General features: G+C 44.2%; 2 protein-coding genes across 6 annotated transcripts in view; both read right to left on the minus strand.

Annotated features, from left to right (window-relative positions):
- Positions 1–2,026: 2,026 nt before the first annotated feature.
- On the minus strand, positions 2,027–4,421 carry SLC35D3 (solute carrier family 35 member D3). Its single transcript, XM_067294778.1, has 2 exons — positions 3,986–4,421; positions 2,027–2,859 (listed from the first exon to the last, which is right to left on the minus strand). The coding sequence occupies exons 1-2, from the start codon at positions 4,419–4,421 to the stop codon at positions 2,027–2,029; spliced, it is 1,269 nt and encodes a 422-aa protein (XP_067150879.1).
- A 4,094-nt stretch (positions 4,422–8,515) lies between these two features.
- The window catches only part of PEX7 (peroxisomal biogenesis factor 7), a 51,493-nt gene continuing 43,410 nt past the window's right edge, over positions 8,516–16,598 (minus strand). For 2 of the 5 annotated variants that reach the window (XM_067293673.1, XM_013959140.2), the window contains exon 10: positions 8,516–11,573. In XM_067293673.1, the coding sequence (XP_067149774.1) occupies positions 11,505–11,573 (69 nt within the window). In that variant the 3' untranslated portion in view covers positions 8,516–11,504. Of the gene's footprint in view, positions 11,574–14,823; positions 14,908–16,598 lie in introns of those variants that run through there. The other 3 variants (XM_067293672.1, XR_001294895.2, XR_010883749.1) reach the window with 3 other exon arrangements.

The following is a 16,598-nucleotide window of genomic DNA, read 5'->3' on the forward strand; positions in this document are numbered from 1 at the left end:
CTCAGCAGCTACATACAAGCATTTGGTCAGAATGTCTCTTTAACCATCTTTTTTAAAATCCATGTGTGATACCAGGTCATCCAACTTCTGGACTCAATGTTTAAAAAAATACTATTGCACCCTGATGTTTCTGTCTGTATTTAAACTGATGAGAATCTAAAGCTTGCCTAGAGATCAGTTTTTACAAATATTCCCTGCTGGGTAAATTGCTTATTTCGGTGAACAGTCCTGCTGATTTCAGTGACGAGTGCACTATGAGGCTAATGCAGTCTGCTAGATTTAAAAAGGCATTGGGCTAGGCACTACTTAATTAGGGCTGTGGGAATAACTGATTTTCAGTTCAGCGGCTTAATAAATAATAATAATAATAATAATAATAACGACAACAACAACAACAACTTAGATTGACTGAAACCCAGTTTTTTCTGGAAATGGTAACAATTTGTTTTGGTCTATAGTCGGGTTGTCCACTGGTAGGGACACTCTTTTGGGACGAGGAAGACTCAGAGTCGAATCCTTGCTCTGCCTGGCTCTGAGCACAGGTTTGACCCCAGGACTCCCACCTCTCAGAGTATCCTATCCCCAAGCTAAGGAATACTCAAACATTTGTTTTCTCCCTCTTTTCTGTTGAATATATTTGATACAAAATATCAGCATATTAATTAGAGGAAACCCTGGAGTGTGTGCTTTCCGCTCCCACAGGAGCTCTGCAACACACAGGGTTGAGAGTCAGTTTTTCACCCCTAACGGCCCAGCAAAGTGCTTTGGGTGAAGGAGAGCAGCTCCATGACAGACGCAGGCATCTCGGCGCTGCAGGCACCGTGCAGCCCCGTCCACAAATGTGCAGTGGTCGCAGCAGCTCCCTGCCTGTCTGCCCCAGTTTCCTTCTGCCGGACACCACGGCACAGGCAGAGCGAGGGCTGACACACGCTACGTCATGTCCCAGCGTGTGGCCAGGACACAGCCAAAATGTTCTGCAAAATCCCTCCTGGGAGCCACAGTTTATACACAGGCAGAGAGAGTCTCCCCAGTCCTGTTATTAGCCTGTACTTCTGGGGGACGGAGATGGAGAGGAGACTTAGGGTCAAATCCAGACTCTGAATCACCTGGTTTTAGGGTATAAGAAGGGGGATAGCACTATGCATCCACTTTCTCCCTATTTTTTTTTAAATAGTCTCCCCCCAAAACAAATCAATACATGCCAGCATTTCCATACTCTTGTATTTGGGTCAAGCTAATATTCCCAATGCTACATGTACTTAAAGCTCATAGAAAAGCATCCTTGTTTTGCTGACCAAAGCTTCTCAGAAGTTCATATCTGATTCTGCTCTCATGTACACCACTATAAGACACAAGTAGTCCTGCTGAAGACAAAAACCACTTGAACGTAGACCAGGTCTAAGGCCCAGCCTGGCCACATAATTTGTGGAAATTCTGAGTCTTCAGCTAAGAGGGTGATTTTACACCAATGTAATTAAAGTGGCACAACCTCTAGCCCTGTTACAATTATATTGATACAGAGGAGCACAAAAAAGTACAATTTATAGGAGTTTATATATTGCAGGAATATATTTATATAGAACACCTATAAGTGGATGGAGATGGACAAAGAAACACATCAGCAGAGCCTCCAAATGCTGTTAAAATCACAAGGCTCCAGACTAAGCAAAGCTGCAAGCCACCACCGTGTCACTGGCACGGGCATCTAACTTAACAGGAATGGGGTTCTTCACAGCCAGGCTTCTGGACAGCAGCCTGTGCCTTGTCACCACCCAACTCTGTATCCATAGCAGAGGACTCGGTACCTTTAGCTGCAGCAGGTCTAAAGTGATGTACTGAAAGCAGGTCAATGCAAGCCCAAAGCATGAGCAAACTCTGACTTTTTTGATGATGAGGTAAAATTATCCTAAATGATTTGGACCTGTCACCATTGATGTGAGAAATGTATGCTCTGCCTTTCCCCTGTACAGAGAACCAGGTGTCTGTCCTCAAGCAATACGTTTTGTGGGTTTTTCAAACATGCTTGTTAAGGACTCGGTAGCTCTTCATTTTCTATCAAATAATCCTTCTTTATGTAATTCGCCCCCCTCACCAACCTCCATACTCCGAGATAGGCATCCTTCAGTGAGCTCCTGTTCACTTCTTCTGCACTAGCAGCTCCTCCCCTGGCAGTCGCAGGCACCTCAGCAGGTTTCACAGTGCCATCCTTCTCTTCCTCTCCACTCTGACTGTCCCCGCTCACTGACCCCGGCGCCGCTGCTTCCTCAGCCCCCTTCTCCCTGGAGATCACCTCCATCGCAAACAGTGCTTGCTCCCCAGCCTGCCCTTTTTCCTCCTCTTCTCTAGCTTCTTTCTCCAGGTCCTCGTAATTGCTCTTCCGCCTGGTCTCAACATACTTGGCCACGCAGTAGATGACAGAACCCAAGGTGTTGACCACAACACCGGCTATAAATAACTTTGTGGGCTCTACATCATTGAATGCCACCATGCCCACCGTGATGGTTGCTATGCTCTTCACCACCCCTACGAAGCTGGTGGTCACAGCCGAGTTGATGTAAGTACAGTGAAGGGTGGTAAAGTTCATGGCACAGCTAATTAGGACGCAAGCAATAAAGATGCATACCATGGCAGGGTCCTTCCAGCCCGGAAACGACCAGACGTTGATGGAGTCCATGCTGGCAAAGGAGCAAATAATGAGGAAAGGGGTGGCTGAAACAGCAATGGCGTACTGAGCTGTCAGGGGTCCGTATTCACTCTCTACACTGGTTTTCTGAATGAGCACCAGGTAGGCAGCGTGGATCAGCACAGCCAGCACGCCTGTCACATAGCCCATAGCATCCCCAGTCAGGTCACCAGCTCCTGCCAGGAGAGTCAAAAAAAGAAGCAGGCATCTTTTTTGCTTGTGAGACAGAAAAACAGCACTATTTTTGACTGGGACAGTATTTAGGAAAAAGGCTTCAATGCAATTTCCATAATCCCTATGATTTGTCATGCTTGTCCAAAGGCAGGACACACTTACCTCCTGACAGAGACTCTTTTTTTTTTGCATGCTGTGAAGCTATTGAAAGCCTTTTGCTCTCCCTCTAAATCCCCCACCCAAAATAAGTTTGCATCCTCCCTTTTGTGAAGACACTACGGGAAGCTTGCAGCTGAAATCGCATGTATACCCAGCAACATAGGGCATCCCCTCACCTCCACGTCGCTGCCTGCCTCGCGTTATCAGGTCCGGCCAGCCAGGCCACCCGGCTCTCAGCCTCTGTGGCTGCCTCCTGCTGTCCTGCTCCCGCCAGAGAGGCTCCCCCGCACATACCTGGGGGTTGCTGGAGCACGCAGATCCAGCTTTGCCCCCCACCCCACCTACACCTCAGCTGGGAACTGACACAGATAAAGCCCCAGGCCCCATAGGGTAGCACCTACTCCACAGGGTTGCAGCTGCCCCCCTAGAGTTGCACCCACCCCCATACGATTTCACTTACCCCCATAAGGCTGCGGTTGCCCCCATAAGATTACACCACCCCCATAAGGTTGTAGCTGCCCCCCGCCGGGCTGCACATACCTTCATAAAATTGCACCTACCCTGCTAGGGTTGCACTTACCCCCAAAGGGTTGCAGTTGCTCCCAGGAGATTGCACCTGCCGCCTAAGATTGTACCTAAACCCATAGGGTCGCACCTGCCCCCATAAGGTTGCACTTGCTACAGTGGAGTTGCACCCGCCCCCCCAGGGCTGCAGGTCCCCCGCAAGCTCACGCCTGCCCCGCCGTGCCGCCGGGCTGCCCGTCCCGTCCCGTCCCGTCCCGTCCCGCTCGGCCCCGGCGGCAGCCGCGGCGGCTGCGGGGCAGAGGCGGCGCGGCGCGGCCCGGCGGGGCGCCCGGCGGCGCGGCGCGGCTGCCGGCCCCGTCCCGTCCCGTCCCGCCCCGCCGCGTCCCGCCCCGCCGCGCCCGGTCCCGCCGGTGCCGGTGCCGGTGCCCGCGCGGGGGCACTCACCGGCCAGCGCGGCGCCGCAGGTGGTGATGAGGACGGCGGCGAGGACGCCGGGCGAGGGCATGCCGTCGCGGAGCACCAGGGCGCCGGTGAGGAGGGTGACGAGGGGCAGGCAGCGCTTGAAGACGACGTACATGGGCAGGCTGAGGCCGCGCAGCGACCAGAGCGTGAGCGTGGACTGCAGCGTGGCCAGGGCGGCCACGGCGGCGAAGGGGCGCGCCAGGCGGGGCCCGAAGGGCGGCAGCGCCGCCAGCCCCCGCCGCCGCAGCGCCTCCAGCCCCAGCGCCGCCGCCGCGCTGCTCAGGCACTGCAGCAGCGTCAGGAAGGCGAAGTGGTAGCGGGCCAGCAGGAACTTCAGCAGGATGTTCAGCGAGCCCGAGCACAGCCCGTGCGCCACCGCCACCGCGACGCCCCGCAGCCGGCCCCGCCAGCGGGGCATCCTCCGCCCCGGCGCCGGCGCCGGCGGCCGCGCGGGGAGGCGGCGGCCGCGCGGGGAGGAGGAGGCGGCGGCGGCGGCGGGCGGGCCCCGCTCCCGGGAGGGCGCCCGCCCCGCTGGACCCGCCGCGCCGCTTTTATGGCCGCGCGGGCGGCCCCGGCCGCGGCCCCGCGGAGCCTCCTGCCCCGGGGGAGGTGCGGGGCTGCGGGGGCGCCGCAGGAAGCGCCGGGCCCCCGCCGCCGTCCCGCCCCGCCGCCGCGGAGCCCGCGGAGCCCGCGGCAGCCCGCGGCTCCCGAGCGCCGCTGCGGGCGCAGCCTCCCGCCGCCCCCGCGCCGCTGCGCGCCTGCCCCCGAGCGGGCATCCTGCCGGCGGCAACGGCCCGCGCGCCGCGGCGTCGTGCCTGGAGGCGCCTGTTTCTTGCTTTGGGGTCTCTGCCCCAGTGAGAGCCGGCGGGGCGCGACTGAGGGCAGCAGAGCTCTGCAGCCCCACCAGCACCCACCTCTGCAGTGGGGCACTGCTCATCCCCGGGGCCTGCCCCCCCCCCCGTGAAGCAGCTCTCTTTCTGGCCAAAGAGAGCCGGTTCTTGGGTGGGGGTGAGGGCAGAGTAAAAGAAACCGTTTCTTAAAAAAGAGAGATCCTGTTTCTAGCAAGGGTGCTTTCATGGTACTCACTGTAAACTGGTAACTACACAAATTATTCAAAACTTAGGTTTTAAAGCTTGAAAAAGTACCAAATCCCTTCTCTTGAATTGCCAAGTGAAGGTTTTATATCAGACTGAAATGGATCACTTTGAGTCTAAGGAAAACCAAAGGCAAGTCTCTTGGACATCTTTTATCTTCTCCAGTAATTTAAGAGAGTAAAAAATACATACTTTTAGAGTGAGCCATCTCACAAGCTTGAGCCTTCTTTTAGCATCATGCATGTTCAGGTCTCTTTCATTAGCAGTAAGACTCCTCTTCACTGACCCATACAAGATCAGCAACATTTTTCTGTATTTGAGCAAAGCAATCTTCCCCCTTCCTCAATACAAACTGTATCAGAAAGAAGCAACTTGGGGGCGAAATGGCAAACTTGATACACTAAGTTTGTTTTAGGAAGACTCTTACTGTACAAAGAGTGGATCTGATCCTGATGGGACCATCAGTTCTGCTGTGCTTGTACAGAACTCAGCATGAATACATAAAAACGCATATTTCAGCAGTATCAAAAAGACACAACTATTTTATGTGAAATTGCTGCAGAAGAATGTTACATTTAGTCTTAGTTCAGTTCAAAGACCTGTTCATATACCCTGAGATTTTTTTTTTTTTCAATCTGTGATCCCAGAAATTCATATTCGAAAGCACAGCTCAGTGTCTGGATGATACATATTGCAATCACAGAAAGGGGCAGCTAACAGCTCTGAAGAAGGGAGAGATGGAAGTTGTGGCTTCCAGACAAGCGTCTACACCCACAGTGGCTACGTAAGTATGGAGGGCTGGGAGGAATAATACACCAGACGGCCCACACTAGTCTCTCCGTCTGAACCGAGAGGACCCATGTGCCCCCAGGATCATTGCTGTATGCAGGAACAGGCCCTCGGGGCTCGTGGGGATCGGCCCCACCAAAGAGGATGTGTTATATTTCCACCCATGAGTTACCTCAGCTGTACAGCTCACAGCAGGGCAAGCTTTATAGAAGGAAACAATGGAGTTACTCATTAAGATATGAATATTTGAAGATGAAAACTGGTAATGAGGGAGAGGAACCATCAGTATCATGAAAATTACAACTGAGGGCAAACAGCAAGAGAAAGAACATCACCCTCTTAGCAAAAAGTAAAGGAACTTATTTTTTTCAGCCATCAAGAGAACGTGAGCAGAGAACAAGTTTGGAAATCTGACTTGCAGTATGCTTCCAGAACTTGTGAGCTGAGTGCCAGTAAGTCAGTCTTGTTTTTTAATGCCATGGGCCATGTTTATCAGCCCCAAAGCCTGTTGTTGACTCTGCTTGTGACTGATGGATACGGACGTACCAGTGCTTTCCTCTACTTTTTGAAATGTTTCTTTCTCACCAAAGGTTGTCTTGTCTCCAGCTTGCCTGCCTCTTTTAATTTTCTGTCTTCAATTTATGCATTTTTTATCAAGCTACTGTTCTCACTCCATCTGTCTTGCCTTGCCTTTCCCTAATTTCCTTCTTTCCCCCATGCCATTACAGAGCCTCACTTTACTGGAAGAACAAGACACTGACTGCAAGAGGTATAATATTCACCTGATACAAAACTGCACCCTCTCTTTTCCCCCTTTAACTCTTTTCCTCTTCATCTTTACTGAATCTATTGCAGGATTCTCCTCATATCTATTATTTTAAATTGGCTTGTTCCCTTTCAACTTTTACTTGAAGTGCTCCCTAATTATTTTCCACCATTGTTTCTTTTCCATTTTGTCCCCTCTCCAGTTCTCACCAAGGCTACTGTATTTTCATCCTTTTTTTCATGCCAATCTTTAGTTTTAATGATATTCAAGTGCTTATATTTCTATTGATTAAGAATTTCACTGACTGAATGTACATCCCAAATATTAAAACACACAAAAAAGGACACTCTGTGCATCCCTGCTTAAAGGTGAGAATAGTATATACCTGAACCTCTCAGATTACCTCAGTGACAAAAGCCATGGATGTGAGTGATCAGGCTGCCGGGCAGTTTAAGGCTGTGCTAACCACAAGTAGGAAGAAAGTAGGCAGCAAACCCCCACAGTTTTCAGACAAAATGACTTGCAGTCACTTCCCTCTTATGACCAGGCGTTCCAGCTCAAAGGCCCTCACTGATTTCAGCAGCCGCAGTGCAGTGTAAAATGAAAACTCACAGTTAAGTGGGCTGCAAGACAAAAGGATATAAAGGTCGAACACCTTCATTTCATTTAAACTTACCGGAGACCATCCCTGGCTTTAAAACCCACTAAAGAACTGTGCCAATGCAATTATGCATTTTCCACTAGCCTCCATTTGGACTGATCTCAACAAGTGGATTGCTGTGACAAAGTTTGCATATGGGAGAAAAAAATCTCCTTCTTCCAACTAAATACAGATTAAAAACGATCTGTGTGCTTTCTGGAAATACTGTAGCAATGAGGATTTATTACACCTAGGCAGCAAGGAGGAAGTTTCTTCTTTGGAAGGAACAATTTTGTACCCTCACTACTGAAAGATTAGCAGTGTCTCTGACACCACACAGCATCAGGCTGCAAATCTGGATGGGGAGCTAAATGCTTCCCTGAGTGAAACAGAAAAACACACATATCAGAAGGGTAAGAATTTGGGAACTCAAGCTTCCATGTCCTAAATACCATATTCTACCTCTCAGGACTCACATACGTTGCAAGGTCAGCTTCTATTATAACATCTTTTAAGGCACCCTATTTCTAGTCTTGTCTATACACAACGTTTTTCACAAGTACAGGGGCAGTTTTTCTGTCACTTGCCAGCTCAACCCCTTCTTCACATGGATTTGGGCCAGGCTCAGTACTAGTCTCCCTCTGTCTCCCCCCATCTCTATGCTCAGAAAAGACAAGTTCTCCCGTGCTTCACTGGGGAAGAACTGGCAAAACGACACAAGGACCACATGCTGCAAAACCTCTGTGCCAAGCTCAAGTGTGATTTACACCGCAGCAAGACCAGCTCAATTGCACGTGGCGAGACCTGGCAGTCAAAAGTGACAACTAACTCAAGAGAAGAAAATATAGGGTAGGTCATCTGAGATAACACTGCAGTGAAGATACATCTCTTTCTTACACTAGCTGTTCTTCTGTGTATCCAGAGAGAGCATTGGGTGCTCGGTTAGTAAGCTCACTCCATCACAAAATTTTGACCTAGCACTGGGGCACAGTTCATACTAATGAATCGCTCTGTGACTCCTTATAGTAATGAGATGATTATGATGCCTTAACTCGAATCCTTTGATTCAAATTACTCTCAGCTCTTCATTTTGCCTAGGTACAATTACATGGGTCAGAGAAAACACATGGGGGGCAAATTGGTCTCTCATTCCTAGTAAGGGCATCAGAGCACTTTTTTTTAAAATGGCTTCTTGAATGAAAATGGTAAAGATCTGTCCAAAATATATTTAATGGAAAGTCTGCTTTAATGAGGGCCTAATAACAAATACAAGGGAAGCATTGTGCAGAGGTGTAGATTGAAGAAAGAGGTCATTTCATCACTGGCATGCAGCGTCCACAAGCAGACATACAGAAAATAGCTTTTCTTTATCAAAACGCAGACATGATGGGACATACAACTAGACAAAGTTGCATTAAAGGTTGGTCTCTAAAAATTCAGAGGAAAAATACAACTGCCACCCATCATTCACACAAAAGACATAAACCACGATTATCATACTTGTTACCTATAAGGTCATCCTGAGTATCTTTTATTGCATTTATTTTTCTGATCAACATTTCTCAACTGGGGAAGTGAATACAAGAGCGTAGCCAAAGATATTGTGTGCAATTAATTTAATAGTATAGTAGAACAACAAATCCGCTCCTTCAAACCATGACTAATCAACGAGTTTCTTGAACCATGGAGAAACACATGAACCCCCATACAACAAAGTCTTCAAAAAGAACAAGTTTAAAAGTAGAACACATGAACTGTCAAAGATTGTTGTATTTAAAGGCCTGATTCTGTAAATGAAAAAAGATCAGCAACTAGTATTGTGGTCATAAAATAAAATAGAAAGTATTTCTTTAAAACAATCATATATACCAAACATTCCCTGAGAAATAAGAATCAGGAACAAGTATTGACAGATCATTTTTTCCATCACAGTGCAGAACTGTTCAAGCACATTCTCTCTATTTAAAAATCACACAGTAGGATTAAAACCACAGTTTTTATTTACTATGCTCATCTTCTGGATACACTCATTTTGCAAGAGAGTAAAATCTGGAATCAGCGACCCTCAGCACAGAAGCTAAGCAGGACATGAAGGGGAGAGAAGGCAGCTAAGAAAGGTTTAATCCATGTGTTGGATGTGCATGTTAGGAACTGTGATTGTTTTTATCCCCTTTTCTAAATTCATCTTTCCAACTGATACACTACAGCAGCATTCTGGAAATATCCCCCCCCCCCCCCAACATACATATAGAATACATACCCACCACCAAAATTGTCCATCCACTCAAACAAGCAACTTGCATTCTAAGCAGAAAGGGGAGACAGAGCAGAAAAGTGGAGTGACTATTAAGGTTGAATTAAATTTTATGGCCCATGGTGGCGATGCAAGCTGTATGCAGCATAGCTTTATGGTTTCATCATTCCTTAGCACACAGAATTTAAGTGAGGTAAACATTTGGAAATTGGTGCACCACATTCATGAAAAAGAAGATTCACTTTTTCAATTCAGCTCAAGAGGATGGCATTGTTGTGTCAGTCCGTGCTGACCCAGGAAAACATAAGAACCTGTCAGGACCCAAATTCTCATGTTGTGGAAGACAGCTTCTTTCTTTCTTACCCTAACACCATATATATACATATATGTGTGTGTGTGTGTGTGTGTATTTATTTATTTTTATTTATATTTCTATTTATAAAATCTCCCTATGGCTACCTACTAGTTCCCAGACTTTCTCTCCAAGATAGCATAGTTTATCTTTCCTTGCAAATCCAAGTCTTAGCTCTGCTGAATTCTTTCATTTCTTCAAAGCATGCAGCAGATCTAGCAGTGTCTGCTATTGCTTGATGTATGAGTGGTGCAGTCCAGAAGCATACAGCATTCATTAATAGCACTCTGTAGAAAGACTGATCAAAGATCTGGCACCTGCAAAAAGCCTTTTGGTGCTAAGGCTGAGAATAAGAGGTAGCAGCAGAAATGAGGCAACTTTAAGAAGGTAAAAAATAGGGCTAGCAGGAAACCAAGAGAGAAAATACACAGATGGGATTACAGGAGTATCACTGTTGGAGACTTAAGTGAAAGAGTATTCAAAGGAGACTGGAAAAGCTTAGAAAATGAACACCTCTGCTTGCCCCAGAAAAACTCAAATGAAAATACCAGCATGTGGGCTGAGGAGTCAATGTGGGCATGCAAAGTACCCAACATACCTATAACACATTGGGCAACTATACTGTTGGTTGCAGTAAGTCTGATAACAACTTGGCCATGTTGGACTTGCTGTGCTTGTGCTATGCAGTTAATCAGCATGTATGTAGGTTCAACTGGTTTGGACATTAGCTCTCACTTTTCCTCCTGTCAGAGGTCCAGGAACCCTGCACATATAGCCACATTCCTCTTTTACCCTCTGGGACAAACTTTCTAATTGAAAACAGAAGACAAGTCTAAGAAAATACATGGTAGTCCCAGCTCTAAATCTTGAGGATTTTGATCCAATGAGTTTTGTAGATATTTCATTTTTTCCCTAAGCATATCTTCCATCATCAGAGTATCTTTCTGCATGATGTCATCAAGTGTTTTACTCAAGAAGATCCAAGTGAAAAAAAAAAATCTTTACCATCTTTGCAATGCAGCAATCAAAAAGGTCAAAGGAATCAACTGGCTATAAAGTATGACGTTTACTGTCTATCGAGAGTATTCATCATATTGCACAAGAAAATAATGCAATGTGAGTCACAGCAAAGCATAACAATATTAATCTGAGTGATACGAGCCTCAGGTTGCCATTACAGTACTTTACAGTGAAAAGCCGCTTTTTTATTTTTTTTATTTTTACAGTGACAGTTATCTAAAAATACACTGCCAGTTACTTTTATTCTTTATAAGGACCAAGAAAATTCAGGCATCTTCTCTCATCATCAGCCATATCATCAGCTCACAAAATCGTGTTGGTGATTCTAACTCTGAAGACACCGGCTAATATCTGCTACTGCCACTCTTCGACCATCCAGTAGCTGTTGAACATTCTGCTGACTCAAGTACTACTTGTACCTGAACAAGTCCTAAAATTTCCAAATTCTCAAGTGCACAACACTTTCAGTTAAAATGGACTTTTACTTTAAAAGGGACATGAAGATTAGTGACACAGTTGACACATTTAGTGCAAGTCTGGTTGGAGAGGAGGATTCCTGGTGTGTCAGATCTTCTTCACCTTCTCTCTAGACAGCAACTGCCAGACACGAGGGAGTATAGACCTTGACTAATTCATCCCAAGCACAGTCCACCACCTACAAAGCAAACAGAAACTATTTAGATCCCTTGTAAATGTAGTTTTGACAAAAAACAGAAGGAACTTAGAAGGAATTCATGCATATGCTGGGGTTAATGTTGGTTGGCACTCTGATTTACAATGCTTCAGAATTATATAGTAATGCATTTTTTAAAATCTCTGTCTTAATTTCACTGAGGTGCATAAGAACTTGCAATTTCCTATTCTCCTACTCTCCATGAGGGAAGCAGGGAAACCTTAGGGTTTCAATTGCTTGTCCCAAATAGGCTACTACAGAAAATAACCAAGATGGGATAAAGGGAGGACCCTCAAAAGCCTAGGCCCCATTACATTTCCTCTCTTCACAGGGACATGATGCTTTTGTCTCAGGACTTTTTTTCCGCATGACATCTAAAACACCTCACGATCAAATCTGGCCAACTTTTTTTATACTTGCACAGTTAGGGAAAATTATTATAAACATTTTCCTAATGGAGAGATGAGGAACTGAGAAACAAAGGAGTTGACCAAGATGATGCAGGAAGTTTCTGGAAGAATTAAGACTGAACTTTAGTCTCGCACAGATAACCTATGAGATGACTGCACTGTCTTTTGTTGAGAAAAAGAGATGTCTATTTGCCAAGCATTGACTACTGCTGATTGAAGGCATCTCAGAATTGTTGGGGTTTGCTTCAAGCACTAATCAGACTCCGCTAGCCCAGTGAGAAAGTGATGCCACTTGCTCCAATGGCATCTTTCTAAAACAGCAACTGATTCCAACATTACTGATATTTTTCCAAATTGCAAGTCCCAAGCTCTATTTTAGGTGCAGAGTAGTACCTAAAATCACAAAAAAGAAAGCTAATCTGATTCTACAGCATAAAAAGATTTTAAGAAACAGTAAGATTCCATAAAAGTAGACTGCAAAATGCTTTAGATTTGATAATGCACTTAAAAGTCTGTAACAAATTAAAAAGGGTTAACTACACTGACAATTACTCAAATAGACGAGCTATAACATATATTCACAGAACATTGGGAGGGACAAAAACTAAAGCAAAGGGAAGAAGAAAGAGAAGAGCTAAAGAGAAAAAGTTGATGAGCCCCACAAATACATGTCAATAAGTCTGGATGAATCCATCTTGGAATAAGTATCTTGACAATGCCCCTTCCAGTTGGGATTGCACAAAGGCAACAGTACACAACGAGCTACACAACAAGCATCCTTCTGCTTCAGAATGCAATTCCTGTTCTCTTGTAGAGCCAGAATGAACAGCTGCACACTAAAAATTTGGAAATCCAACTTCAATATTTGATTTCAGACTATAATTAGCCCATTTTGTGTTTACTATACTGCACTGTTATTCATTTTTATTGCTTCCTTAGCTGGTTCTACTTAGTTATTTGAAGTACTTTCCATATACATCTAAATGGCCCAAAATCTCTTAACAACATGTACTGTCTATTCATACAACATAATAGAGCTTTGTGTGATATAACATTCTGCTGCATTGCAGTCCCCCCAAATCATTCAAAAAAGAAAATATGAGTTCTCCATTGAATTCTGTGTAGAAACTGGCAATCATATAAAACACAAAGTATTTCAGACTCTCCACAGGTCTGGTTCGGCATTGGTTTTTCTATAGGCAATACTTTCTACTTTCATGCAGAAACAAGAAACACTGACAGTTGGAAAAAATCCCATGGGAATTCCCACCTGTTATCAATTTAATTAGCATCCTGAAGCAGCCTCTGAACAAATATAGTTACAGAACCATTTAATCTAGCAACAGTAAAAATAAATAGGGGTTATTAAAAGGGAGTTTGGAAAGGATCACTCGGGATAATTTGCCCAACTCATTGACTTTATGACAGCACATGAAAGATGAAAATGTAACCAGTTAACAGAAGGAAAATAAAGCTACAGCAAATAATACTGTATCAAATTTTCCTGTGCAGCAGGAAGTCTATAATGGAAGACTGATATTGGAAACCTTGATGAAAATACATACGCAGAGAACAGCAACAGGTACTTATGGGAAACCGTGACACTACAGCAAGAAGCAGCATTAGAAATCGGAATAGCATTGTGCTAGGATCGACATAAACAAAAGAGCACTCCACGTAGCAATTTACACAAAATGCTTTCTCCCAAATACAGCAGAGACTGTAAGAGAAAGGGCACAATTGTGAGCTAAGAGTGTGACAGCCAGCATTAATTTACAGACAGTTGTTACAGACCACTTTGCAATATCTCATGGAGTATTACTGCCCAAAATACAAATGACTGAAAAAGAACCACTGGATACACACAAGTGGATGTTACACAGCTACTGCATAAACCAAAAACTACAGTCATCTTAGGAAGCTGATCCCTTGACTGGATAATTATAGTGTGACTTAAATGAAACAGCTATCCCATATTCTGTTGAAGTGTTTATCCTTGTCCCAGATTATTATGATGTTTCCCTCCAACTGATTTAATATCAATATCCATTAATTTATCAAGACATTTCCATTGACTCACTAACTTATTTACTTCTCTGACAGGCCCTCTGTTTCCTATTCATCACAATCATCTTGCTTTGCAATAGACTTAGACCTTTTCCAGCACTGGAGGGCAATCCATTCAGTCTAGTGCAATTACCTGGATGACATTCTGCCTCTACTGTTCAGAAGGAGCAAGAAAAGAAGAGAAAACTCCCAAGTGAGTAGCTATTTTTTTTCAATATGTGAAGGTGTAATAGAACCCCACAGCCAAAGAGTAACGAAATATATTCAAAAGAATAACTAAAAACTTCAAGTTCAGTAACTCCTCTGTGAGTGTTTTAATCAGAAGAATGTGCAGCTGTCTTCAGATCAGTATTTTCAGCCTTTTTTAATGGGCCTATCCAGAAGTGTCTCAGTGCCACTCAGCTCTGGAGTGCCCATAATAAATCACAGGATAATACGCAAATGTGTCTGACTGTGACTCCTTTCTCTTTTCAGCTTTTCTCTGTCCCACCCCATTTTCACATACAATTGGTAAGACCTGTCTTTTTTCTGTAGTACTGATGTTGGAAGAAGTATTCAACTTTTCTCTTCCATTAACATTGTGTTTCCTTTCCCTTTCTAGCTTATTTTCTGTGCTTTTTCATACAGAATTTAACGGTCTATCATATCATTAATATATATTTTTGAAGGGCCCTGCACATCCTCTGTAGGTGTGTGGTATGGAGATTTAGTGAAAGCAACAAAGAAAGCTCTTAGGTTTGCTACTCATCAAAATTACTTTCACAGATGCTCTTTCCTCATATACACCTCCAGATCAGCACAGAAAATTTGGTCCTTGGTCCACGTTCACACTCCACATACTAGAGAAAAGAAAGCAGAAGGCTCTTTAGCACTCCTTTCTTTTGTTCAGGATCATTTTAAAAGACAGAACAAGTAGAAGACCTCCCCCCATTAAAACCTGTTGGTTAAGTGTGTAATGGATCATCCATGTTTAAATGTATTCAATAAATATATTATGCTAGGGTGCCCTTTTGGTTGGTCAACAGATCCCAAGGATGAGCTGCACCTGATTCCTACTTTCACACAAGAAAGTAGGAATGAAAGTGATGGGAGTTTGTAAATTAAAACAGTTTTTATTTTCAATTTGCAATAGCCCAACTTTTTAAAAAAATTTATCTTTGAAAAAATACACACTGATTTAATTATTATTTCCAATAAAGAAGGAACAAAGCAAACCCAGGATCAGGATTTTCTATAAAGATCTAGGTTCAAAATATACAGGCATCAGAAACAGCTGTTCCAGATACCACTTAAGAAATTCATTTGTTTCTTAAGGAGAGAAAAGATTTGGGGAGGCATTACTTTTCAGATTGCAAAGATGTGCCATAAAGCACTGATTTAAAACACAGGTAGCTGTCCCATGAACATAATAAAAATCAGTCACATTTATCTTAAAAGACATACAAAACTTGTTTCTTTGCTCTGACATGGACAACGGGAAGAAGATCTGGTAGCCATGCCACACTTCTCTAAATGTAAGTCTTGTGAGTGTGTATTTCATGAGTAAAATGTAAAGCAAACTGAGATGCACGTTGCAGGTTACAGAGACTTTCTTGGGATTTCCACAATATTTGTGGCAATCCCTCTATACTCTACAGATAAAGGGAAAGACATCTTCCCAGTCTTTCAAAACTGTTTTTACTGGTAAAGTGAATCATGATTTGTGTAGAGGATACACTGGAAATGCAAAGCACCTTTCTGTGCTGATACTCATTCATCTCAGTGACCCCAAATGCAGTCAGTCTACATGCAATGAAACTGCGTTTTCCTAAGAACCCTATCCAATCTTCAAACTCATCCTTGAGTTCAGAGCTAAGTTAAGCTCCTTCCTTTTGAGATATAATCAAAAATAATGATAAGTCAAATGACATTCTCAATAACAGCTGCAGAACACTGCTGTCTTCAGTTGAGTTTCACTGATGCAGTTCACTGGGACTTACCGAACAGACTTACTGATGATGCAGAAAAGAATTAAATCTGCTATACTGACTAACAGACAAGGCTAATAGGCATAAAAAGCATTTTTAAGCCACTAAAACAAATACAACACACAAGGAACATATTTATTAATGAACTGCTGCCTCCGTCTCTTCCCAGCATTTCAGAATCAAAATGCTTAAGCACTTTTTCCTTTCAGTATAATGACATTGTAGCTTTTAGAGAATTCATGTGATGCCTGAGAGCAACCTTTACAACCACCTTAGGATGGGACTTCCACTGATAATGGCAAAGTACTCATGGATGGCCATTACTCATGAATAGCCGGTTTTGGCCTGTCCCTGAAAGTCTCATTTTAAATGTCTGGGAAGGACACACAGTAAGTATAAGTAAGAAATGTCACCTCCCTCTACCCCTCCAACTCCATAAAGGTGTTTGAATTGGTTTAATGGTAACATTTGCAGGTGATTAAATCTGATCTTTCCAAGCAAAAATCCACCCTGAAATTAAGTAAGACAACAGATGTTGTACAGTCTTTTTATCTCAAAGGATC

The sequence above is a fragment of the Apteryx mantelli genome, chromosome 3, assembly GCF_036417845.1.
Source record: "Apteryx mantelli isolate bAptMan1 chromosome 3, bAptMan1.hap1, whole genome shotgun sequence".
NCBI lineage: Eukaryota > Metazoa > Chordata > Aves > Apterygiformes > Apterygidae > Apteryx > Apteryx mantelli.